The sequence below is a fragment of the Aspergillus glaucus genome (assembly GCF_001890805.1).
Source record: "Aspergillus glaucus CBS 516.65 unplaced genomic scaffold ASPGLscaffold_3, whole genome shotgun sequence".
Lineage (NCBI taxonomy): Eukaryota > Fungi > Ascomycota > Eurotiomycetes > Eurotiales > Aspergillaceae > Aspergillus > Aspergillus glaucus.
Genome location: NW_019170455.1, coordinates 653955 through 676094, shown reverse-complemented (window position 1 = coordinate 676094; position 22140 = coordinate 653955). Strand labels below are relative to the sequence as shown.

General features: G+C 48.0%; 8 protein-coding genes across 8 annotated transcripts in view; 3 read left to right on the top strand and 5 right to left on the bottom strand.

The window, feature by feature from the left end:
- Positions 1–231: 231 nt before the first annotated feature.
- Positions 232–1377, bottom strand: ASPGLDRAFT_118829 (phosphoglycerate mutase family protein; the record flags this gene model as incomplete). The annotated part of the gene is made up of 3 exons (XM_022539989.1): positions 232–850; positions 925–1253; positions 1342–1377. 3 exons carry the CDS (start codon positions 1375–1377, stop codon positions 232–234), a joined length of 984 nt encoding a protein of 327 aa, XP_022404457.1.
- Positions 1378–1598: 221 nt separating this feature from the next.
- On the bottom strand, positions 1599–2490 carry ASPGLDRAFT_42836 (40S ribosomal protein uS8). The gene is made up of 2 exons (XM_022545681.1): positions 2300–2490; positions 1599–2038 (listed from the first exon to the last, which is right to left on the bottom strand). The coding sequence occupies exons 1-2, from the start codon at positions 2430–2432 to the stop codon at positions 1779–1781; spliced, it is 393 nt and encodes a 130-aa protein (XP_022404456.1). The 5' UTR covers positions 2433–2490; the 3' UTR covers positions 1599–1778.
- A 3650-nt stretch (positions 2491–6140) lies between these two features.
- Positions 6141–7689, bottom strand: ASPGLDRAFT_63882 (LysM peptidoglycan-binding domain-containing protein; the record flags this gene model as incomplete). Its single annotated transcript, XM_022548720.1, has 4 exons — positions 6141–6143; positions 6822–7005; positions 7062–7585; positions 7648–7689. The coding sequence occupies 4 exons, from the start codon at positions 7687–7689 to the stop codon at positions 6141–6143; spliced, it is 753 nt and encodes a 250-aa protein (XP_022404455.1).
- Positions 7690–8631: 942 nt separating this feature from the next.
- On the top strand, positions 8632–11924 carry ASPGLDRAFT_1505414 (uncharacterized protein; the record flags this gene model as incomplete). The annotated part of the gene is made up of 11 exons (XM_022542159.1): positions 8632–8687; positions 8749–9160; positions 9211–9450; positions 9498–10155; positions 10216–10270; positions 10322–10391; positions 10473–10589; positions 10641–10708; positions 10780–10927; positions 10990–11392; positions 11463–11924. Coding segments are annotated over exons 2-11 (2439 nt in total), but the record flags the coding sequence as incomplete, so codon positions are not given.
- Positions 11925–12421: 497 nt separating this feature from the next.
- On the top strand, positions 12422–13127 carry ASPGLDRAFT_991992 (uncharacterized protein). Its single transcript, XM_022550635.1, has 5 exons — positions 12422–12480; positions 12543–12649; positions 12719–12783; positions 12845–12925; positions 12995–13127. The coding sequence occupies exons 2-5, from the start codon at positions 12623–12625 to the stop codon at positions 13089–13091; spliced, it is 270 nt and encodes an 89-aa protein (XP_022404453.1). The 5' UTR covers positions 12422–12480; positions 12543–12622; the 3' UTR covers positions 13092–13127.
- Positions 13128–13435: 308 nt separating this feature from the next.
- Positions 13436–14225, top strand: ASPGLDRAFT_55082 (uncharacterized protein; the record flags this gene model as incomplete). The annotated part of the gene is made up of 4 exons (XM_022548114.1): positions 13436–13447; positions 13512–13579; positions 13648–13737; positions 13805–14225. 4 exons carry the CDS (start codon positions 13436–13438, stop codon positions 13893–13895), a joined length of 261 nt encoding a protein of 86 aa, XP_022404452.1. The 3' UTR covers positions 13896–14225.
- A 1155-nt stretch (positions 14226–15380) lies between these two features.
- Positions 15381–18569, bottom strand: ASPGLDRAFT_79515 (karyopherin beta). The gene is made up of 3 exons (XM_022550025.1): positions 18486–18569; positions 18348–18406; positions 15381–18274 (listed from the first exon to the last, which is right to left on the bottom strand). Exons 1-3 carry the CDS (start codon positions 18523–18525, stop codon positions 15755–15757), a joined length of 2619 nt encoding a protein of 872 aa, XP_022404451.1. The 5' UTR covers positions 18526–18569; the 3' UTR covers positions 15381–15754.
- Positions 18570–19421: 852 nt separating this feature from the next.
- ASPGLDRAFT_42834 (putative anaphase-promoting complex component Cut20/Apc4) overlaps positions 19422–22140 on the bottom strand; it is a 3152-nt gene continuing 433 nt past the window's right edge. The window contains exons 2-6 of the mRNA XM_022545680.1: positions 21699–22074; positions 20316–21633; positions 20196–20262; positions 19994–20143; positions 19422–19934 (exon numbers count right to left, since the gene is read on the bottom strand). Coding sequence (XP_022404450.1) covers positions 19594–19934; positions 19994–20143; positions 20196–20262; positions 20316–21633; positions 21699–22074 — 2252 coding nt within the window. The 3' untranslated portion in view covers positions 19422–19593. The remainder of the gene's footprint in view (positions 19935–19993; positions 20144–20195; positions 20263–20315; positions 21634–21698; positions 22075–22140) is intronic.

The window sequence follows — 22140 nt, the reverse complement described above, 5'->3', positions numbered from 1 at the left end:
TTTTCTAAAATAAACATGGTGCCATGTCCGTTGTAAAGATATATAGGTATGCTCCAATCTATTCTACTATACTGGTTGTGATGCTCTATACATGCCAATGGGGCTATCATAACTTCGTAGCAGGCGTCTCATCCGAGACGAGCATCCCAGGCGCAGGATCGAACGACTCGTCGCCATTGAAATGCCTACACAAGTCAGCATAAATCATTCAACCAACAAGAAACGATAAACTCACCATCCCCTCTCAGTACCACCACTCAAAAAACTACAATCCCCATTCCCAACACAATCCCATCCACCCCCAACCCCGCTTCCCCCCTCCCACTCAGGAACCCTCCCCATCCGAGGCCTCAGCATCTCCGTCCCAGGCGCCACCATCTTCTTCGTCGCCCGTTCATCATCCTCATTGACATGTCCCGTAGCACCAAAAGCCCCAGTTAACGGGACAGCAGGACCCCTCCGCTTAAACGTACTCAGTCCCGCCGTGAACGCATTGAAATCCTCCTCCCCGCTATCATCGGGCATGTTCCCCGTTAATACCCGTCCCATTGCGATCAGCGATGCTGCATGCGAGCATATCAGGACTGCTTTACTGGTTCGTTCACTTTCTGGTTGTTCTTCTTCGTCCATTGAGATATGGAGGTCTAGGTCTGCGATGATGGCGGTCAATGCTAGGGCGAGGCGGTTGTGCAGTTGGGCGATTGTCTCGCCGCGGGTGGAGGGGACAAGGACGGGTTTGTAGGTTGTGCCATTGATGTTTTCGTACAGGAGGTCTGGGAAGTGTCCTGAGAGGACGTTGGGGGACTCGGGGCTGGGATGGTGGAACCAGGATGTTGGGCCGAACCATTCGCTGTTTCTTGTTAGCTACATCCTTCGGCTTCGTAGCAAATATATACTACGAGCACGAGGTATAAGTGTACTCACCCAACCCCATCCTCAACCTGAACACGCAACACCCCATCCTCCCAATCATCCGCTATTTTCCCATCCACTCGCTCTGGTTCCGGTAGCATCTGTAACTCCCGCAACTTCTCCACAGTCGGCTTTATCGTCTGCAGGCATCTATAGTACGGACTCGAGTAGATTCGGAACGGCTTGGGCTGGAACCCCGGGCTGGAGATGTGCGCGGCGAGTTCGTGCGATTGCTGCACGCCGTGCGAGGTTAGGATTGGGTCTGCTGGGTTATCGGTGGGGGTTGGGAATTGGGAATGGTATTCGCCGGTTTTGGGGTCAACGGTGAAGGTCAGACGGTGCTGTTGGTGTTAGCACTGTATTTGGTGTTGAATTGGTGGATGGGTTGGTGAGGGGTGATTTGGGGATGGGGATGGGGTATATACCTACGCCATGACGGGTTAGATATATTGTGTCCAGCGGCATTTTGGCTCTGGATAGGGATTATACAGCAACTGAAGAAGAGAAAAATAGAAGTATCCTCGGGGTTGGAGACTTGGGTATCCTCAGCTGAGCCCAAACTGCGGAGTCGGCACGGCAGAATGCGGGCGGTGACGATGAGCCGAGGTTGATATTGGAGACAGATGAAAGCTGTCGAGGTACATTCTACAGTACAAATACAGCGCTACAGCGATAGAAAATTGCTTGAATAATCGGAACAGCCGACTGACTTTGGATTGACTCGGCATCTATCTATAGCGCATCTGCCAGGGTATATCCTCAAATGTCCGCCACGAATTTTACATCGAGCGTCCTCATCGGTACATGACAGTCACCCCAGCACATCCCGATCCATCACAAGACATAACTTTTGTCGGTTTGATTGTCTAGTAGAAGAAACCGAGGATCTTGCCAGCAACGTGCTTGCGACGAGCCTCCTCGTGGTCCATGATACCAGCAGAGGTGGTCAGGACGAGGAAACCGAACTGACGAGAGGGCAGGAGCTGGGTGGTCCAGGTCTCGAGGTCACGGAGCTGAACGGGGTAGCGGGGGTTGATGACACCACACTTGTTGAGACGACCGTTGAGCTGGATGACGATCTTGCCGGAGCGGTGGTCGTCAACCTCCTCGAACTCGCCAATGTAGCCTGAAAGAGAGAAAGTCAGCAAGAATGTCGCGAAGACTTAAAAGTTAACCAAACACAGAAAACACGAATGCAGTTTCGGAAACTTGTAAGGCCCCCGCCATGTGTAAACACAGTCCTTAATATATCGGACACTTAAAAGACAAACGTCGTGGATTGATTGAAACGTTCATCCAGTTATCAGTCCGAATTCTCCTCCCTCCTTCATCTTCACAAGTTTCCAAAACTGCATATCCGTATCTGTGTGTAAACAGATAGACATACCGTGCTTCTGCATGACGTGCAGGAACTTGATGATGACCTTAGAAGAAGGGCGGATGAGCACCTGACGGCGACCCGACTTCTCGGCGTTGTTCATGGCGTTGAGCGCATCGTTGAGGACGGAGGTGCGGACCATTTTGGCGGTATTGAGGAATCGAGATTCTCAAATCGTTCAAAGAAATGGAAATGAGGTATCTAAGAGAGCAAAAAAGGTAACGAAAATTTTCCCCTAGTGATACTCCACTACCTATTACCGGCGGTGGGTATGGGAAAAATTCGAAACCGAAAAAAGTCAGCCACCAGTAGTCTTCGAGCGCAAAGAGTGCCCCCACTCTAAAGAAAAAAATTTCTTCAATCAAGGGTTCTTCAGCCCGGGCCGTGATGAGAGAAGCGTATCATTTTGCGACTTGCGTCCTTGACAAAGGTCCAAAACGATTGCTCCTCTCAGACTAGCTGAGAGGCTGTAGAATGGGACAACAACGATAATACATACCTCGAGGGATGTTGATTGACGATGCGTGGAGTGTCCGAGCTGAAGGGGAAGAAATCCGGCCAGAGGAGAAAAGAGAAAAATATGGATCAAATTGGACCCGCGCCGATCGCTAGTGTGCGTTCCTAGGGTTTACCGAGTGTACCCTTATCAGTCACGTGCTGATAGTGATTTTGCCCCAGGCATTGATATCCACCGCTGCCCTAGGCAGATATATGGAGCGCTTGCATAAGGACGTCAATGAATAGATGGCCTAAAGTGACTGGAACTCGAGAGTGAATGAGGCAATACAGACATGTGGACAATCCACAAGCTAGAAATCTCCTCAACCTCTTTTCATGCACCGTCTTGTCTTCAATTATCCTCTCGACATTAAACCACGGCAGGTACTCAATAAAATGCAGTACATGGTCTATTAAATGATTTAAATTCTCTACATACGAATAAGTATTATTATTATTGTTTAATCAAGTTTATTGTCCATATCGAGCTCTAAAGCTATAACAGACCGTTTTCCATGAGTCCGAGGCCTGCAGCTAGCCTGCGGCCTCTTGTCCCTGTGAGTTCCTACGAATAAGTATGAAATGTACAGACATTAGTACTTTTTCCGCGCCATTAATACACATTCGAGATCAGAGCGAGGAAATTAAAGGAGAACGAAAGATAATACAGGAGTAACCGGGTTAGTGCATTGAAGAAAGCAGAGAAAGGTCAAGAAGGTCAAATCGAGAAAATAAGGCATGAAACATGGTCCGCTCGACACAGACTTCATGATAATTTTGATTGACATCTCTTTCTGTGATATAGAAAGGCTGGTAATCAATTCCCCGAGCATTGTTGTGCCGCCAGGGATGTGGTAGCGCCTGTCCTAGCCTGATGTGCATATCTATATTCTCCCAGGATAAAGCAATCTCTTGATCCTAGTCTACCCTTGCACCCACATACTCCTCTACCAGTTAGCCCTTGTTATAAATGTTCTCCATTTAATGAGCTGTACAGAAAGAATAGTAATAAAGCTCAATTTCCTAAGAGTTATGTGCCACCTCTATATTTACTGGATGCATACATTGACTTGCTTGCCATAAACTACAAGCGTCTCCAAGCTACGGTACATAGCAGCCCCATATTTTCCTTGTTGAGACTGAAACAAGGTGATGTAGGGGAAGTCCCAGGGCATGTAAATAACAAGACATCTCAGCATCAATCAATTGACGAGCAATCAATCACCTGTTTCCTTTTTACACAACCCCCAAAATCTTTTGGTCCACGAGCACACAATGGAGGACTACCAAGACTACGAATGCTACGAAAAATTCGTTCGTTTATTTATATTGAGATCCTAAATCAGCTCTATTAATACATCTAGGACCTCACAATCGTGTACGAAAGCTTCGAAGTCCTAGACAAATATGCCAAGGACATTGAGAAAATGTGTGTACTCGTCCCTCTTTGACCCTCTATCTGCCTATGTCTTACTGAAAGTCTAATTCCGATGACCAGAGTCAACCAAATACAGCGAACTGGGGCCTAGAAACTTTTACTTCTATCCCATAGGTGCTCTGGTTCAGTGTGTTGAGTATGTTTGACACTCTGTCTCAAAGTGTTTGCTTTTATTTCATTGTATAAAGGACTAATGAAAACAAGATTTGAGGCAATTGAGAGTGACCTGGAAATCATAGAGCTGGGAGATGGCATTTTTACCACCATTGGAAAATTTTCCAATTGAATTCCCGAGGTAGCGGTCGAAACAGATGATGAATGGTAACATGGGTAGTCTTTCATTCAGTCTGAAGATGTAAAGCTAGCATTATTGATTACCACGAGGCCTTGTACATGATGATGCACAATAGCCCTATAATCCACATATTCCGCATCAACTAACCAGAATAAACAAACGATTTCTACGTAGCTGTCTCCATAGGTTGAATTGTTCATGATCGAAACCGAATTGAAGTAATTAAGTGTAACCTGTTTATTAAATATACTGCTCCGGGCGCTTCAAACTCTCGAGCGTTGACTAGTCCAGATAACTTTTTGGCCCGATTTTTACGTATGTTCGTCCTGATATCATTGTTACTCCTGTGTTCTATAATATCTCTAATTGGATCTCTGGTGAAGACCAGTAACGGTTGGCATTTAGTCGACCACCATCGAAGCTACATCTTGATAAATTGATTGCTATCCAAGGATAAAGGTAACCCCGGGCTAAGCAAAAACATACACGCGCCAGTACAGGCAAACAAATATTTCTTACTGTTAATCAATCATCCCTTGGTGTAGTTTGGCTTGATATGTTACTAGACCGTCATTACCAGTAACAACTAACTGGTGGTTAGCAAACAGCGCCTATAACTCTCCATACACAATCGCTGGATGCATGCATCTCTCTATAGTCCAAGCGAACTGATAGGAAGGTATAGGCGCCTTCTACATAGTACAATACACAGCCGCCTAAGCTTGATCTCGCCGGAATCGAAATTCTATTGAGGTACATAAATAGAGAAGACCTATCTCTCTGCTAGACTTTTCAGAATCAATTTGACCAACCAATCTGCTTTTATCTCTTCTCTTTTCGCCCTCACCCATACCAGAACTGCCGTGTCCCATATCTCAGCTCCATCATGACGGAGGCAATCAAACCAAGAGAATTCGCTGGCGTGTCTAACTTGGGCATTCCAAGCAAGAAAGTCAAAGTCCACCTGGTTCGTTGAATTTCCTTTCAAGTTATATTTCAAAGTCAATTCTCTGACTCAATACGCTTCAGAGACTCAAGATCAAGTATAATACCGTTCAAATCTATCGAAACTACGCAGATGAAATTGAGGGCTTGTATGTACTCACTGCTCTTTAATCTATATACTCTCTTACATCCCTTTTTCTTTATTCAAGTCTGTCCGTTCTGTTGATAGGAAACTAACTGGTTGTCTACTACAAGAGTTAAAATGAAGTATGGTGAACTGGGTGCGATAAATTTCCAAATCCAAGAAGTCTCTCCAGATGCACTCCCCCCAATAGAGCATTCTGTTTGGTAAGTTTGGCATTTCCAGAACTTCGGTTTCAGTCTCAACTTCTACTTCATTAGATTAAACACTAATGTCAAGGCCAGGTTTGACGCACCGGACAATGTATATTCTAAACGGATAGCTATTAAGCTTGGAGATGGCATCAATACTGATCTAGTCTTGCTTCCGTTCAATTGACCTCCTTCTCCAAGCAAAGTCTAGTTCGTACGTAGGAGAATCAAAGACCATATGTTCATAGAAAATGTTTTATTCAAATCTCACTCCACTGGGAGCTTTATAGACTATACTTGCGCAATACCTATGCTAGCACAACATAAGGATGTTATCTTATTCACTAATATATTGTATACTTATGCAGAGTGTGTCATTGTCTGGTGAGAGCCTGTTGCTGGAGCTGACTTGGTCTTTGGTGCTGCAGTTGTAGTCAATGAAAGGGGTGGGAGGATACTGCTTTCTTCACTAAAGGCTTGAGAGAGCTTTAGCCATTATCTGGGATGTTTTAAGACTGTCACATACATTCATCAGTGCCATTGGTAAGACAATATCTGTACCCTGGCTGAAGATAACATGGAGTCACGTTGGCCAGTATAGGATTCCAATCAAGGAATGTATTAAGGGTAACTTCATAAGCAGATATTGCAAAGTCACGGCTGTTTATATTGACCGTAAACACTGTGATATCCTGGGATTCAGCTTGCTCAGTTACATTCGGTATAGTGACATATTCAATGTAGTCCTTGCAGTTGGATACCGTGCCGGGTGCCGTTGGAAGGGGAACAATAGACGTCACACTTGGAGGGGGTGCCTTAGGAAGCGTTGACGCACTGGTGGTGGTGAACTGCATTGAAGTCAGAGCATATGGTAGGGAAGTGGTGGGGTAACCCGAGTAATTCGAGATGTCTCCCACGGCCTGAACACAGTATGCTGCGTTCAATTCAAGATTTCCGCATGTAGAATTGAGCCCTGGATTCAAGAAATTGAAGTCATCAGGCGCGATGTTGTTGCGGTTGGCAATGCTCTGGCAGTTATCTTCTTGCTTGACAACATACCATTTCCCACATCGCGACGTCGATAGGGGAGGGGCATTGCTGGGCTTGAGCGCAGGGGTTGTAGCCCTGCTACTTGGTGTTTCCAGCGGTGTGGAGCTAGATACTGGTGTTGAGCTAGCCACCGGGTCCAGGGAACCGCCTGGGGGACTAGATCACGTTTTTATTAGCGCCAATCTCTTGAAAACCACGAGTCTATGATTTACCCAACGCAGATATACGTGTCTGTAAAATACATCAAGTTGCCGCAGATCCGATTAACGTTGGGGTTCCAGGCAAGGAACTGAGACCCAGTAATGTCTGGGTAGGCTTCCAGGATACTCTCGCAAGTGTCGTCAACTTGTACCTGGTACAAGACGCAAGGGGGAGGTAGACAAAGCGAGCCAACAGCATAAAGGTTGGAGCACGATGAACTTATACCGCCGCTGTTTAGAATTCCTTCAGTAGAAACATTCTGTGCCAGTGCAATAGAAGCACAAGTGTCATCATCCTGCATTTTATATGGGTTGGAGCAAGCCGGTCCAGAGCTGGCACTACTAGAAGGGGCTGCAGTTGAGGAGCTCAGCGCGTAGGTTGCCGGTGACGTGAAAGTGTATCCGGTGGCCGAGCAACTTGAGGTAGCGGACTTGAAATCAATTTCAAAGTCCTCGTCATACCCAAAGGGGGAGTTCAGCTGGATTTGCATCACGTCGAGCATACAGTCCGAGCAGTTCTGGGAAGCAGTCAACCACTTCGGACGTATATGCAACAATTTGGGAATGGAAGAGCCATACAGTGGCCTCTAAGGCCGACAAAGTGGACCGCCGAGAAGTGATGATCAGGGTCTAAAGCCATCATGCATCAATGTCACATCTAGATCAGATTCAGCACGAAATACGAACTTAGGATCCCCGCACCAGCCCAGCAGGCATCCTACTAGCACCGTTTCAGAGCCTCAATCCCAATCCTTGTTCCCAAAACTGGTTCCGGCATCTGCAAGATGCCGCTTTCCCGACGATGCAATGCAAGAGCGTATGGTGCTCCGATTGGGAGCTGATAAGCAATAGGGGCTGTATTAATTCCCTCACGAGCCTCACATAGACCTAAGATGGAGCTAATTGGTGAATGCAGACGGCCTTCAATTTTAGACATGCGCAAAATGCTCTATCACGTTCCCCTCCAGGACCCGTTTTTATGCACCTTCGTAGAGCCCAGGTGTGGAAGGAAGACACCGGATGGGGGCATGCATAGTAAGAGTCTTCTGGTATAATAATTCTCTAATCTTGTGGGCCAGTTTCGACCAGGACAGGAAGTTCCCTAACATACTTTGTGGTCAATTCCATTCATCAATCGTTGCGACAGAATGGGCTCGGTAGGAAGGCTGTCGAGTTTCGGGATAGTAGTCCTGAGCTTTATTACTCTACTCTTTTTTAGCCACTATTTTAATCATGCCCCGGGACATTCCTCGGCTCTTGCACCCCCAGACCCTATCTTTGGGGTTCATGATGCCGACACCCATCTATTCCGTCGAGACGATTACACTTGCGGCCCTAAACGTCCATGTGAAAATGGTGCTTGCTGTGGAGCCAGTGGTAACTGCGGATATGGAGATGACTATTGTGGTAAAGGCTGCCAATTCAACTGTGATGCTGCAGCAGAGTGCGGTAAAGATGCGAATCCAGCCGGAAAGCTTTGCCCATTGAGTACCTGCTGCAGTGAATTTGGGTTCTGTGGGACAACGAAAGTGGGTATTTACCAATATCCTATACCAAGGCACTGACAAGAGATTCTTAGGAATTCTGCACGGGTAAATGTCAATCTAACTGTACTTTGCATCCCGAGCCACCCAAAGGGTCTCCGAAAAACAAAACTCTTAGCAAGGGTACGTATACTTCATAATCTTTTTTCTCGGAGTGCCTGTAATAGCTCTCTTGTTTATTCCGTTCCCCTATCTAACTACAAGCCAGTAATTGGATACTACGAGTCTTGGAGCGATAGGCTTGCATGCCACCAAATGGCACCCCACTAGTGACCTTCCTCTGTCGGAGTTAACTCATCTTAACTATGCTTTTGTCTATATTGATCCAGAGTCATATGAACTGGTGACAATGGACTCGCAAACGCCGGAACGACTTTTCTCACTAACAGTTGAGGCAAAAGACTACAACTCAGAGTTGGAAGTGTGGATCAGTGTAGGGGGTTGGGCCTTTTCTGACAACAACACTGCCACGCAGCCGGTCTTTGGTGACATTGCAGCCAAAGGAGAGAATAGACAAAAATTTGCTGATAATGTTGTTCGCTTCCTTGACCATTATGGGTTTGATGGGTAAGTAGTGGTATTCATCATGAGGGCCAGCAACCCTGACGAATTTACAGAATTGATATTGATTGGGAGTATCCGGGTGCCCCGGATCGAGGTGGAAAATTCGAAGACACCAAGAATTTCGTTGAGTTAATGAAGACTCTCCGTTCTACTTTTGACAAGTCTCCAAGGAATCTCGGCTTGACATTCACAATACCCTCATCCTATTGGTACCTACGGTGGTTTGATATGCCTGGAATGATGAAGTATGCCGACTGGACAAACCTGATGAGTTATGACCTTCACGGCACCTGGTGAGCGACTATCCATGATATTTTTACTATGCTAATTGGTGTCGTAGGGATCGCAATAACGCAATTGGTAATCTTGTTCAAGGCCACACAAATCTGACCGAGATCAAGCAAGCCGCGGAACTCTTATGGCGGGTCGGAATCAAGCCCGAGCAAGTTGCCATGGGCTTCGGCTTCTATGGACGTTCGTTCAAGCTTGAGGACCCAGGTTGCAGCAAACGCGGCTGCAGGTTCAAAGGGGACGCAATGCCTGGTAGTTGCTCATCAACTAGTGGGATCATGATGTATTATGAGATCCAGGCCCTGTTGGACCAAGGTCGCAATTTGAATCCCGTTCATGATGAAGAAGCGGCGGTCAACTACCTTGTATACAACAAGGACCAGTGGGTGTCATATGATAATGGGACAACCTTTCAACAAAAGCTCGACTGGGCAAATGAGATTGGAATTGGTGGCTCACTCATCTGGGCATCTGATACAGACGATGACAAGTACACAGCCATGAGAGGTTTGATCGGGGAAAGGGTGTCTCACCCTGATCTCTCTCAGAAGGCAATAAGAAGCAACTCGATAACGGTTATACAAAATCCCGTTGGCCAAAATGGTCAAGACTGCAAACTGATGGACGATTGTGTTGACCCTGATATCATCAGGTGTCCAGATGGATGGCACAAGGCCGGTTGGGACAAGGGAGATAAAACTTGTGGGGTAAGTCAGATATCGGTCAAAACGGTTGTTCCGTTTCACAATACTGATTCTCCGGGTTAGTCTGGCGGGAAGCTCATTTGCTGTCCTGCTTCCACTGCGCCTCGATCGTGTACCTGTGCGTATGACATGGTTCAATGGTGAAGCTGACACTGACAAACTTGAAAAGGGCGTGGGAGTGGAGGTGACTGCAACGGACAATGTCATTCCGGTGAAGCCACTTTATTCAAATCGTCATGGTGGGTGCCAGCATATTCCTTGAGGTCTTGTCCTTGAGCCAGACCTAGTCCATCATTAACTTTACTTTTCTCAATAACTAGGGGCGGTGGATTTAATGCCGAAAGCAGCACTGCCAAATGTAGTCGAGGTGCCAAGGTCTTCTGCTGCGACGCTGGAAACTGGAAGCAAGCCACCCAGGGCTGCTACTGGTCCCATTGGTATGAACACCGTCTTAGAATCCTTCTGAGGTAATATACTCACAAAAATAGCGTTGATGACTGCAAGAGTGGTGAGAAGGCTGTCTCGGGAACGAAAGATGGATGCTTTCTAGGCACAAGTAAGTTACCCATATTGACCTTCAGAATTGGGGTCATAACGCGAGATGGAAAATACTAACATCATGCTCAGGTAAATACTGTTGCCCATCTGATACCCCTATTCATGACTGCACATGGAGAGGCAGTAAATTCGATTGCGAGGACGCAAAATGCGAAGGCGATGAGGTTTCGATCAGAAACGATCCACAGGGCAACAGTGGCTGGGCGTGCTCATATGCGTACCCTCTTCTTATCTCTATTCTCTCGTGGATTCGAATCTAATATGTTGAACAGGGGGGAGGAAAAAGACGAATTGCTGCAAGGTGACAAAAGCGCCTCCACCATCTCTCAAATGCAATGTCACTACATGTGATATTGACCCTGGTCTTTGTTCGATTGCAGCAGAGGGCGGTTATACCAAGCGGGATGTGCCAATACACACCCTTGAGAAGCGAGGCGGAAAGAGAGACTTCAACTGGCCTTTATACGGCTATCTTACGAACAATTTGTATCAATTGATGCGGTCGAGAGCATATCCTGGTAGGGATGCGTATATGAGGAATCTTCGGCATCGAATGGCAGGATTAGCATCGAGATGGTGGTATATGCGCTCCGAGAGTTGCAGGCGTCCAGATCTCCGGTCAGCACATATTTCAAGTAATAGGGAGGCTCCGTTTGGTGCTGAAGTCGAACACCCAGTACCAGTATGAGTTCCAGTCCACTCTTTGCGAATTGTTTTCTTTTTTTGGCTAACATCTGACATCTAACAAAAAGTTGGCGGTCGTATCTCGGTTCGCCGCATCTGCCAATCATGGTAGACTTTACACCCAAAGACCCATCATGGATCTGGAAAGCCAGATCCCCCAAGGACCGCAGACGCGTACACCGCGGATTGGAAATGATTTCTGGCAGCGGGTATGGAATCAAGCCAACGCGTTGCCAGCCGGTCTACCTCGCATCTCAGACCAGTCAGATGATATACGTACGCCATCACAGCGGATTTACGAAGCGCTTGGTTCGAGTACAAACCCAAGTCACTTCACCCTACTTCAAAATGGCGTCAATGCTGTCAAGAATAGCCTGGAAATTTTCAAACGTCCAATGGCTCCGGCTAGGTTTAACAGAGAAATTGCCTCCGCTCTAGTCGGCGATGAGATGGCCATCAGGACAATCATGGCACCACTTCGCGAGGTCAGATATTTTCTACATGGATCCCCAACGAAGTCTAAATCACTGATTCTTTGTATTCCTTTCTAGACTGTAGCTATGTTTCAATACCTGAATTCCGACGATGTTGTGACTCGCATGGACACGATTGTCGCGGGGGTATATCAGCAACTTCAGTTGGTTGAGCGATTGACTGCTATCCTATGTGTCTAAATCAAAGCCAACTCGCGAGCTAGTAGAAAAATCTTTCGTTATGGCGACACGATGAAAAAACATGAGCCTTGTTGTACCCGCTCTGTATACATGCTCGGGTATAACAGCCCTAAATTATACTCAGACCGGATAATATCAGTCCACCAGAGCGCAGGCCTACTCCCATAGCAAACAAATCCATCAAACTCTGGTGTGAGCAATATCCTCTAATCCGGGTTGTACAGACCTTGACAAAGAAACACAACGGCAAACTATAACACAAACACCGGATTAATACCTATACTTGTTGTTTGCCCTATCACCAAGACATTCGGACTACTACACGACATGTACACGCCCTCTACACGGTCCATAGCCGTCTCAGTTTCCGCTCAGTTGAAACTGAAATGATGTCGCAGATCAGAAACTCAAGGTATATCAAGAATAAAATACCTCTGCTTCTACATTCACAATTGACTTGTTCTTCAACCACAGAAATCTCCTTCCTCACCTCATCATCTCAGTTAGTCCCACGAAACAAACCAAACTACCCCGCGTTCAGTACACAAAAAGCAATGCATAGTGGCCAAATGAAAGACTATGTTCGCTAAGCTCCCTTCCAAGCTACAATCTAACACTAAACGGCGATAATCTAACTCATATCTACTTAGACACTCAGGCTCTACTACGGTAGCCCCGAAATCTATCAGAAATACGATGACAACATCGCGAGCTTGTATGTACTCCATTCTATCGACTTCTATCTATCTGCTCGTGTCTAACTAACTACATACTAGGGTCAAAACTAAGTACGGCGAAGCCGGTGCTATAAATTTCATCGAACCGCCTGACTATGAAGACCAAACCCACTTTTTCGTGTATGTTTCACACTTCCAGAGCTTCCCCCCTCCCCCCCTCCAATTCGATTGCATATTAATGAAATTCAGGTTCGAAGCGCCAATCGATGCAAGTGATAAAGTGCATGCCGTAAAGCTAGAAGATGACATTATCGTTGTGTTGGAAACGCTCCTGCCTGACGAGTAGGGCAACCCTAAGATCAATTTCTCGGGATAGAGCAAACGGTCAAGCTTAATAGCAAACACTTGATTCTTTGTTCAGTCATAATTCTCTGTCCAATGTACGTTGGACAAACACATCTCTGACATAATATACACCCCTGTCTTTATGCATACTGTCCAACCGGACTGAATGGAAATAGTATATAAGCGGAAAGACTCTTTGACTATTACATTGTACGCACTACATACATTGTCAGCTTAGCTTAGCCTCCCCTCAGCTGACTATAAATATGAACTGCTTCTATTCTCAGAAAGAAAGCAAACAAAAATAGAACAACACTTTGCAAACTCAAACAGGGACTATTCGAAATGCCCAAATACGTTCGTTAAATCTAACCCCTCTTCTATACATCCAACACAACACTAACGATCAACGCATATCCAGAGACTCTACATAAAATTCGACATCAACACCGACCCCGTCGAACAACGCTACTATCACGTTAGAAACCTGTACGCTCAAACTTCACTACTCCTCTCTGTTTCTTCGCTTGTACCATCAGCTAATCTAACGACACCAGGATAAAAGCCAAATTCGGCGCCGTAGGCGCCATGAATTTCGGACAGATTTTCGAGAATCTACATGATTGGCCTCTTGTTCAGGTTATTTAGTACGTTTGTCTTATTCTCCCTGAAGTTTTTTTGGTTGTTTGGGTTTTGGATGCTGATGAAGAGTAGTTTCGGAGCAGCCGAGAATATCCCGTTGGAGGTCCTGCAGGCTGTGAAGCTGGGCGATGGTATCTCGACTACTATTCAGCAGATTGAATAGAAGGGATGTCTTTCTTAAGGCTCTCATGCTCTCATACGATCAACTTCACCAAGTCCGTTCATACAGAAGATGAAGGATCGAGTTCAGGGAAACGGTCTTACCACCGTCAATACCGGGATCCATGAGGATAGGGGCATGGGGTACATAATGGACTTTCCAAGGCCGACGAGCCAGCGGGTATTGAATTTTATATGCCTACGAAACCTAATCTTCCTTTCCATACATGCCAGCACATATACATAAACCCTAAAATGTGTTTCCGCGCGTCTCCTATGAACCTCGCCCTCTCTACCTTCTCCAGATAAAACAACCAACCAATCTCATTCCAACCCAGTCAACCAGGCACTCTGATCTAGTTGTACACTCCGCTTGACAGAGGCAATCTGGATTATGCGCATATAGATAACCATCCAACTAACCCCAGTCCCAGTCCAGCAAACACGCCTTCTGCATTGCCACGTAGCCACGCCTAACTCAGATGGTGTCATGCGTATGCCCAAGAACAAGATATATAGAGTTGTATACAGCGCGTCTGTCACAAGTGACTTGCAAATCACTATCTTCATTCTCCAGAAGCATCAAAACCACTAGTAAAGCACCGAAAAAGCAAAAACGAAGAACCGAGATGTCTACTTATGTATGCCCATCTATCTTCCCTCCCTCTAATTCACCTCGACCACGTCCATCTAATTCATTCATACACTAACACTCAACCAGGCCCTCACAGTCGAATTCGAAGACTTCGGCTTCGCAGAGCATTACCATCACATTGATAACCTGTACCGTTCCTCCCTCTCTTCTATCACTCCTGCTCTATTCTTCCTTGTCTCTTAGCATTGCCGTTTTTCTGATATCGTAACCTACGCACCAGGGCATCAATAAAACTCCACGAGAAGGGTGCAGTTTCTTGCAGGCCGCTTGGGAGGAGTCGGTTTAAGACTTTAGCTAAGGATTATAGGTATTTCACCTAGACGATATGGCTTTGCTTGATGCGCTGTTTCGTTTTGAGTTTTGCATTGTTCAGTTGAATTTGATTAGACGTGTACTAATAACAGGCAGCTTCGAAGCACCCGAGCATATACTCCTGGACGATCTGAGAACCATAAAACTGGGCTATGGTATCTCCACCACCATTAACGAGCGAAACGACGGCGATGTATCTGTTTATTTAAATACACCCCATACGAAAAACCAATGTCATAGCAAATGAGTATCTTCATTCTCTCTTCAATTCAAAGCAAGTTTACATGACTTCTCGGGGCATACATGACTATCTTTACCATCGCAATGCTATCACAAACAAAACCGTCTAAATTAACCGACGTAAAAAGAAAAGCAGAAAGGACAGGGGCCTAACAGATGAAGAAAAAAAAAAAAAAAAAAAAAAAACCGAATAGTAATAATAAGAATGAGAAAAGAAATCAAATGAAGAAAATAATAAACTTCCTTGGGAAAATGCGAAGGGGAGGTTCGACTAGGGAATGTGCCTAGAAGGTACCTGAAGGTGAATGGGGGAAGGGAGAGGGGGGCGACATGTGACGGGGGAGAGGGGGGATACGTATGGGGGAGGGGGGGGGATTGCAGTGCTAAGATCGAGGGTGGGCGATAAGGCGGAAGGGTGATTTCGACTGGGGTAGTGTTGGGGTATGCCGAAATTCAATGCTGCAAAAGCGGCATGGCAATCTGCTGCAATCAACCGGTGACACCACGTCCAAGTGTCCGGATGTCACCTGCGGGCGAATGGAGCTGTCCAACAACGGCCTCGCTTCCTTCCGGGACATTCGATGCACGTGGCGTGTTGCACGGGGAGCTGGCTCAAGAACAGCAATCAATCACAGAAAAAGTCGATTGGGATGCTTTTATGACATGGAAGCAGTAGCGATGTTGACTTGGCGCTTGACTTGCTCACGAGCCCACCGAGCAGTGTCGATAGTGCGGGGACCATACTCGCGGCTTGTCCTGGTCTCCCGGACAAGGGCGGTAACCCAGTCCTGGCGGAAGAAGCCAGCAAATTCGCCGTTGGGGAAAGCGTCAACGAGGTCACCAACAACACCCATGGATGCTCTCATCAATCCCTCACTCCGGCTTCCAGGGTCTTGCGAGATGATGTGCAGAAGCTGGAAGATCGACTCAACGAAGGGTTGCAGTTGGGCCGCTTGAGGAGTGCCCTTGTAGGACAGAAGGATACCACCCCAGGCATCCATGATACCCTCACGGAGAGAGATGATGTAGTCGAGCATCTCAATAGTGATGTCGGCGCTGGTGGTAACGGTAGAGGCCTGCTGGAGAACCTGAGCAACGACAGGCAGGTAGGTGTCGAACTGAGTTCCGATAGCCTGGGCAATGTCACCAAAGGTTTCGAGGATGGCAGGCTTCAGCTGGTTGGCGGTGCTCCGGAGGTTGTTGAGCAGGTGGTTCATGAAGGTGTCACAGAAAGGCTGGACCTTCTCGTTCAATGCGCGTGCAATGTCGCTAACCAAGCCAATGGCCATGGAGCAGAGACCAAGCTCCTCCTGGTTGCCAAGAGCGTTGTACAGGAAGGGGCTGAAAGGCTCCATGTACTTGACGAAATCTTCCTCGAGGGCGCCAGCAATAGCACCAATAGTAGCGAACACAACATCAGGCACACTCGACTTGGGAGGAACGGTAGTGAGAACCTGGAGCATGGCGTGCATGATGCGGTCGGCCTGGGGCTTAATCTCGGTTTCCAGACGCTGAACGATGGCAAGAACAACGCTAATCAAGCTGGTCTGCATCTCTTCCAGGGTAATACGGTCCTCGACGCTGACAACCTGGGCCTGCATGGGAACAGTCTGCTCGAGACGCTGGAGCATGACATCCGACAGGGTGGCAACCATGGGCAGGCTGTCGTTGGCGGCATTGGTGACGAAAGAGTTGAGGACTTCGTATCCAGCAGTGCGGAGCTGGTTGTCAGCATCCTGTCTCTCAGTAAGAGTGAGAAGAGACTTGACACTCTCCTGGAAGTGCCTCGAGAGCGGGTTGGTCTGCGCGCCAATTTCACCAGCGAAGCGGTCGGCAACGTTCATCAAAGCCCAGCAGCAAGAGCTGGCAATCTTGGGAGTGCTGGCAAGACCGTTGAAGAGGCAAGAGATAAGGGGCTGGAGGTGAACCTCGGGGTCGAGGGTCTCAGAGCAGAAGTCGCACACACGACCCAAGGCGAAAGCAGCCGAGTCGCGAACCTGGACAGAGCTGTCCTCCATCATACCAATAAGAACACCAAGGGCCTGCTTGATGAGAGGCTCCAGGATCTTGGGGTCGGGACCGTCCATGATGGCACCGAAGGCGGCAACGGCGGCATCACGACGGCGCCAGTCCTCGTTGCGAATGTTCTCCTCGACGAATTGCAGAACCGGTTGCATGACCTCACCCTGAACACACTGAGCGTAGAGCTGCAGAGCCTGGTAGGCGGCGCGAGCAATGTTGTACTCGTCCTCGCCAGCGTCCTCATCCTGCTTGCACATGTCCTGCAAGAGGACGGGAATGACCTCTCTGCATGCGACACGAGCAAAGCCAAACAAGGGGCGCATCTCCGTAACACCTTCGGCCTGAGCCGCAGCATTGTCATCCTCGATCGCAATTTCCTCTTCGCAGACTGTGCACCAGAATTCGATGGCAAGCTTGGCAACATCCTCCTCCTCGCTCTTCATACCCATAATGCTGAGACCAAACAGAGCCTTCTCCATGTAAAAGCGCATCTTCTCATAGTACGAGCCCATGATACGGTTGAGACAGCCAAAGGCACCGGCCTGGACACGGAGATCATCGGCCTGGGTGGCCTCGCAGACGACCTGCATGATGTAATTCCGCTCACCCTCGTTGTCCATGTTGGTCCGAACAAAGTCGATGGAATCACCAAGAGCGGTCATGGCGGCATTCCGCACGTCCATGTTGGGCTCCTCGCGACGGGCACCCTGGACGACGGCGGTGAGGATGGCATTGGACTGGGCAGCGAGGCTTTCCCGGAGCTCGGGGTCCTGAGACTCGCAGACATACCCAATAGTGATCAGGGAAGCCTGCTTCAGTTGATCGGAACCGGTAGCGACGTTCTGAACGAGGGTGTTCATGAGTTCCGGCCACTCATTGCGGGGCAGTTCGATGGCAGCGACGGAGACGATGAACTGAGCGGAGGAGGTGGCGGCACGGGCATCCTTGGAGGTCAATGTCTTAAGGGCAAGTTCCTTGACCTGAGTCTTGATTTCGGGGGTGATCTGTTGAATCCATCTCCCTTGCACTTCGCGTAGTGTGGCCAAATCTCTGGAGGTGAAAGCGTTTTTAAGCGCAAGACCGGCGGCGGTTCTGATGTGCGGTTGGGAGGCTTCGTTTGCCAATTCTTGGCCCAGGGTGGTGAGGTAGCCGGCCTAAACGAAGCAGATATCAGCACTCGCATTCTTTTATTCATATTGTATCGTTCAAAGGAGATAGGGAACATACAAAGTCAACCTCCGCAGCGTGGGCGAGCTGCTGTTCGGCATTCGTACGTGTCGCCGCATCTGGAAAAAGCACCCGATCAGTAACCGCAAGACAAGCCACCAACCAGGTGAGCCAAGCGAAGATAGAAAAAGGACATACCTGGCGATAGGGTACTCGCCAACACCTGAGTGACATCCATCTTGGTTTATGCGAACAGAAAAGAAAAAAAAAAAAAAAAAAAAAGGTCGCCCAACTGGTCTGAACAGATCGGAGAAAAGAAAATCAAGCAACCAGGCAGGAAAAATCAACCACCCAAGCGAGATCAAAGAGACAAACAGTCAAGAGAAAGAATAAAAAGAGTGGTTGAGGCAACAAGAGGGGAGGAAGGAAGAGAGGAAGACGGGAATTATTCGTGGAGGGAAACCCGCAGGTTGTTTTTGTGGATTATTATTATGACGCCCTCTTCGATTTTTTCTCCGGAGTTAAGGCGGAGGAGGAGACCGGTAGTGGCAGAAAGTAACGGTGACCGTCGACACGGCAATTCTCAGAGCAGGGCTATGGAAGTTGTGTAGAAAATGCGAAGAAGCAGTAGAGAGGAGGGAGAGAAAAGAAAAGGAAGAAAGAGAGAAAGAGAAAGAGAGGGGAGAGACTCTGAGAGACACAGAGAGAGGAATCCATGATGCTGTTCTTTTGCCCGTCCAATCACCGCCCACCGCCTACTACCCTCTACGGTTAATGATTGGCTGGGGGGACCGTGCCGCCCCGCGATTCTGCTTAGTCATATCACGTGACATCCCTTGCGAGAATGATACATCAGACTGTATTTGTACAGGAGTAAACACGGTGAACAAGCACTGTTATGGAGACGGAAATACGTTAGCAGCCTGCTGAGTTACCCGGTAGACATATATGAATAGCAGCTGCAGGTGTGCTGTCATGCATACAACAGGCACAAAGTGTGAGGCTGTCAGCCCCTCTGCTTATTTTGGTTTTTCTCCTTCAGTCCACTCAGGTGCCTAGGCAACTGCCCACAGAGAGTTCCACTGCTTTCTGTCAACAATTTATTTACGAAATGACTCTAAACTGGAAATGACTGAGGTAACTAGAAGAAAGTAATATTGTGTATGTGTTAGTATGAGAAAACTAGATTTAGTGTCATCTTCTTTGTCTGAGTTTATCGTGGGCTAGTAGATCCTTTGGCAGGGATTACCCCTCCATGCCTACACAGCTCTATATGCTCGTATCATAGTTACCATGTTTCATAACCTCACTGAACACTCTCGTCCTCTTCAACAATCTCCGCATCCATATCAAACACCTCATACCTCCCTCCATCCCCAAACAGCGCACAAACCGCCCTCCTCCCCTTCCTCCCATTAACGTCAATCCGTCCAACCCGACCCTTAGCCCCTGCACTCGCGGGAAACGTATGCCTAATCAGGCTCGCGTGCGGTGGATCCTCCGCTAGTACATCTAGTGGCACAACTGTGGTCGATGCATTGCAGTCTTCGTATTCCACGGTAATATCGGAGGGGGTTTTGGCTTCGGCGCCGGAACTCGTTGCGGACGAGGGTTGGAAGGGGAAGTTGAGGAGGTAGGAGGATCCGTCTGTTGTGTAGTGTGGTCAGGATTGCTTGGACATGCTATGATGAAGAAGGGAAACATACTAGGGTGAGACCAGAGGATCATGAGGGTATCATCCTCGACAAACTGGAGTTGGCGGATTTCGCCTTCTTGGAGGTCGAATGCTGCGATGGATGTACTTCGTGTCGAGCTCACTCCGTTCACGGAATCAAGGACCACGCGGTAGATGTAGACTGCTTGTGTCAGCACGTGCATATAGCAAAAGATCAGAAGACACGGCCATACATAGATGCTTGGACTTGATCGATCTCGTAGCAATGTAGGTCGAACCAAAGCTTCCTTCTTGGGCATCCTGAACTACGTCAGCAAATCGTTTCATCAAAGTAGTGCTGAGGGAATGCGTACCTCATAGCGCATAGCCATATCAACAACCTCCCCATCACAATCCCCATGCAACACAAGCGGTGACCGATGCAAAATCCCCCTCCTCTGCGTCAACGCAATCTGCCCAAACACCTTCTCAAACTGCAACCCCAACCTCTTCGTCAAATCATTCAGCTTCGGCACCTCCACCTCACCCCCATCCAAACTCTGCTGCTGTTGCTGCTGTAACAGTACCTTAAACATCTCATAAAACGACCGACCATGCCCCGTCGGAGCCCACTTATCAGCCGTCGACGAAGGCGGAGGAGGAGGTCTGGGAACGCCCATCATGGGAAGTTGCTGGATGAAGCGGCGGAGGGAGCTTTTGGCGAGCGGGCCCTGTATGTATTTTAGTGTTTGGGGGTATTCCATGATGTCTGTTCGTTCCATTAGTTCTTCGAGGGTTTGGGACATGGGTTCTGCGCTTTGGATGTCAATTTCGTGGCGCAGCCATTTGGAGAAGGAGATGAATTGGGAGAGTTCTTCGTTGGTGTTGATTAGGATGTGGTGGGATAGAAGGTGGAGGCAGTCGAGGGTTTCGACGATGGCGTTTAGGTCGGATGTTTCTAGGCCCAGGATGTCGCTGAGTTTGGAGAACTTTGATAGACCGATGAGACGGCTGAGGAGGACTTCGCAGCGTTCCAGGGCCGGGAGGAGACATTCATGTGTTAGACGTCGGATGTTTTCGTATCCACTGCAGACAGCCTTGTCCCATCTCTTGTGGCCCTGTGACTTGAGAATATCCACCAAGAACTCCTTTAACGGCGCAAAGCAATCCCCAGTAACCACCAAATGATACGTAGCAGTGACAAAATCACAATGACACTTCTCCTGCAGGTCAACCTCAGCACTGCGCATGAATCTCATCGGTTGTTCTTGGGCATTTTTCCATTCGATCTCGATCTGCTTCTGCACCTGATTGATATACCGCAGTAGATTCTGCAATTGCGTCGTCTTATAAGCGAGTAGCGCCAAATATCGACCAGACTTTGTGATGAACCGCAGATCAACGGTTAATAATTGTAGTGCGTTCGTAGACGCGTCCGGTGAAGGCGTAGAAGCCAACAAGGCATGAGTCGAGCTTAACGGGTGCGATGCATGTTGAAGCAAACTGCATGGATTGGCATTCCCCACAGAAGGACCAATCTGGAACGATCCAATCTCGAAACAATCAAAGATCCGCAGATGTACCGTGCCATCGTCGAATCCCACCGCAAGCACATCTACCGAGTCACTGGTATTCTTCGCCGCGGAATGAAAAATGGCATCCAGCGATGCCCTGGAACTGAATACATCATCACTGCGGAGTCATTAACATCAACACTATTCAACCAAATCAGCAAGGAAGATTGGAAGGGCACTCACTCACTCCCCGTCGCCGGCAACGTACTCAACTTCGGCAACGAACTCTCCACATCCAACAACGCCAACTCCCTCGGTAAATCCGCCTTCAACAAAGCAGCCGCCTTCGCCGGATGCACATCAGGCGCTAGCAAATCCTGCACGGAGATCTGTCCCGCAGCCTCCTGGAGGTATCGCTGTGCGCCTTTGCTGTCGGTGAAGTTGATACCCCAGCCTAGACAGGTGACTTTGGGTTGTTGCGTGGTAGTAGTCTCGTCTTCATCGTCATCACCCTGTTGTGATTGATGCTGATATGCCGGATAATGATGAACCGTCTTCCCGCTGTACGAACTGATAACCCGGATCGTGTTATCCGCACAAGCAACAGCAAGCAAATGTCCTGCTCATCCATCAGCACCACCATCCTAAGACCCCAATCCCAAGCAAGCAAAAAAAAAAAAAAAAA

Coding starts and splice junctions, on each gene's coding strand:
- ASPGLDRAFT_42836 (XM_022545681.1), bottom strand. CDS start 2,432: ATGGTCCGCACCTCCGTCCTCAACGATGCGCTCAACGCCATGAACAAC. Junction 2,039..2,299: donor GCACGTCATGCAGAAGCACG/GTATGTCTATCT, acceptor TCTCTCTTTCAG/GCTACATTGGCGAGTTCGAG.
- ASPGLDRAFT_991992 (XM_022550635.1), top strand. CDS start 12,623: ATGCATAGTGGCCAAATGAAAGACTAT. Junction 12,784..12,844: donor GATGACAACATCGCGAGCTT/GTATGTACTCCA, acceptor ACTACATACTAG/GGTCAAAACTAAGTACGGCG. Junction 12,926..12,994: donor GACCAAACCCACTTTTTCGT/GTATGTTTCACA, acceptor AATGAAATTCAG/GTTCGAAGCGCCAATCGATG.
- ASPGLDRAFT_79515 (XM_022550025.1), bottom strand. CDS start 18,525: ATGGATGTCACTCAGGTGTTGGCGAGTACCCTATCGCCAG. Junction 18,407..18,485: donor GGCGAGTACCCTATCGCCAG/GTATGTCCTTTT, acceptor TGCTTTTTCCAG/ATGCGGCGACACGTACGAAT. Junction 18,275..18,347: donor ACGCTGCGGAGGTTGACTTT/GTATGTTCCCTA, acceptor TGCTTCGTTTAG/GCCGGCTACCTCACCACCCT.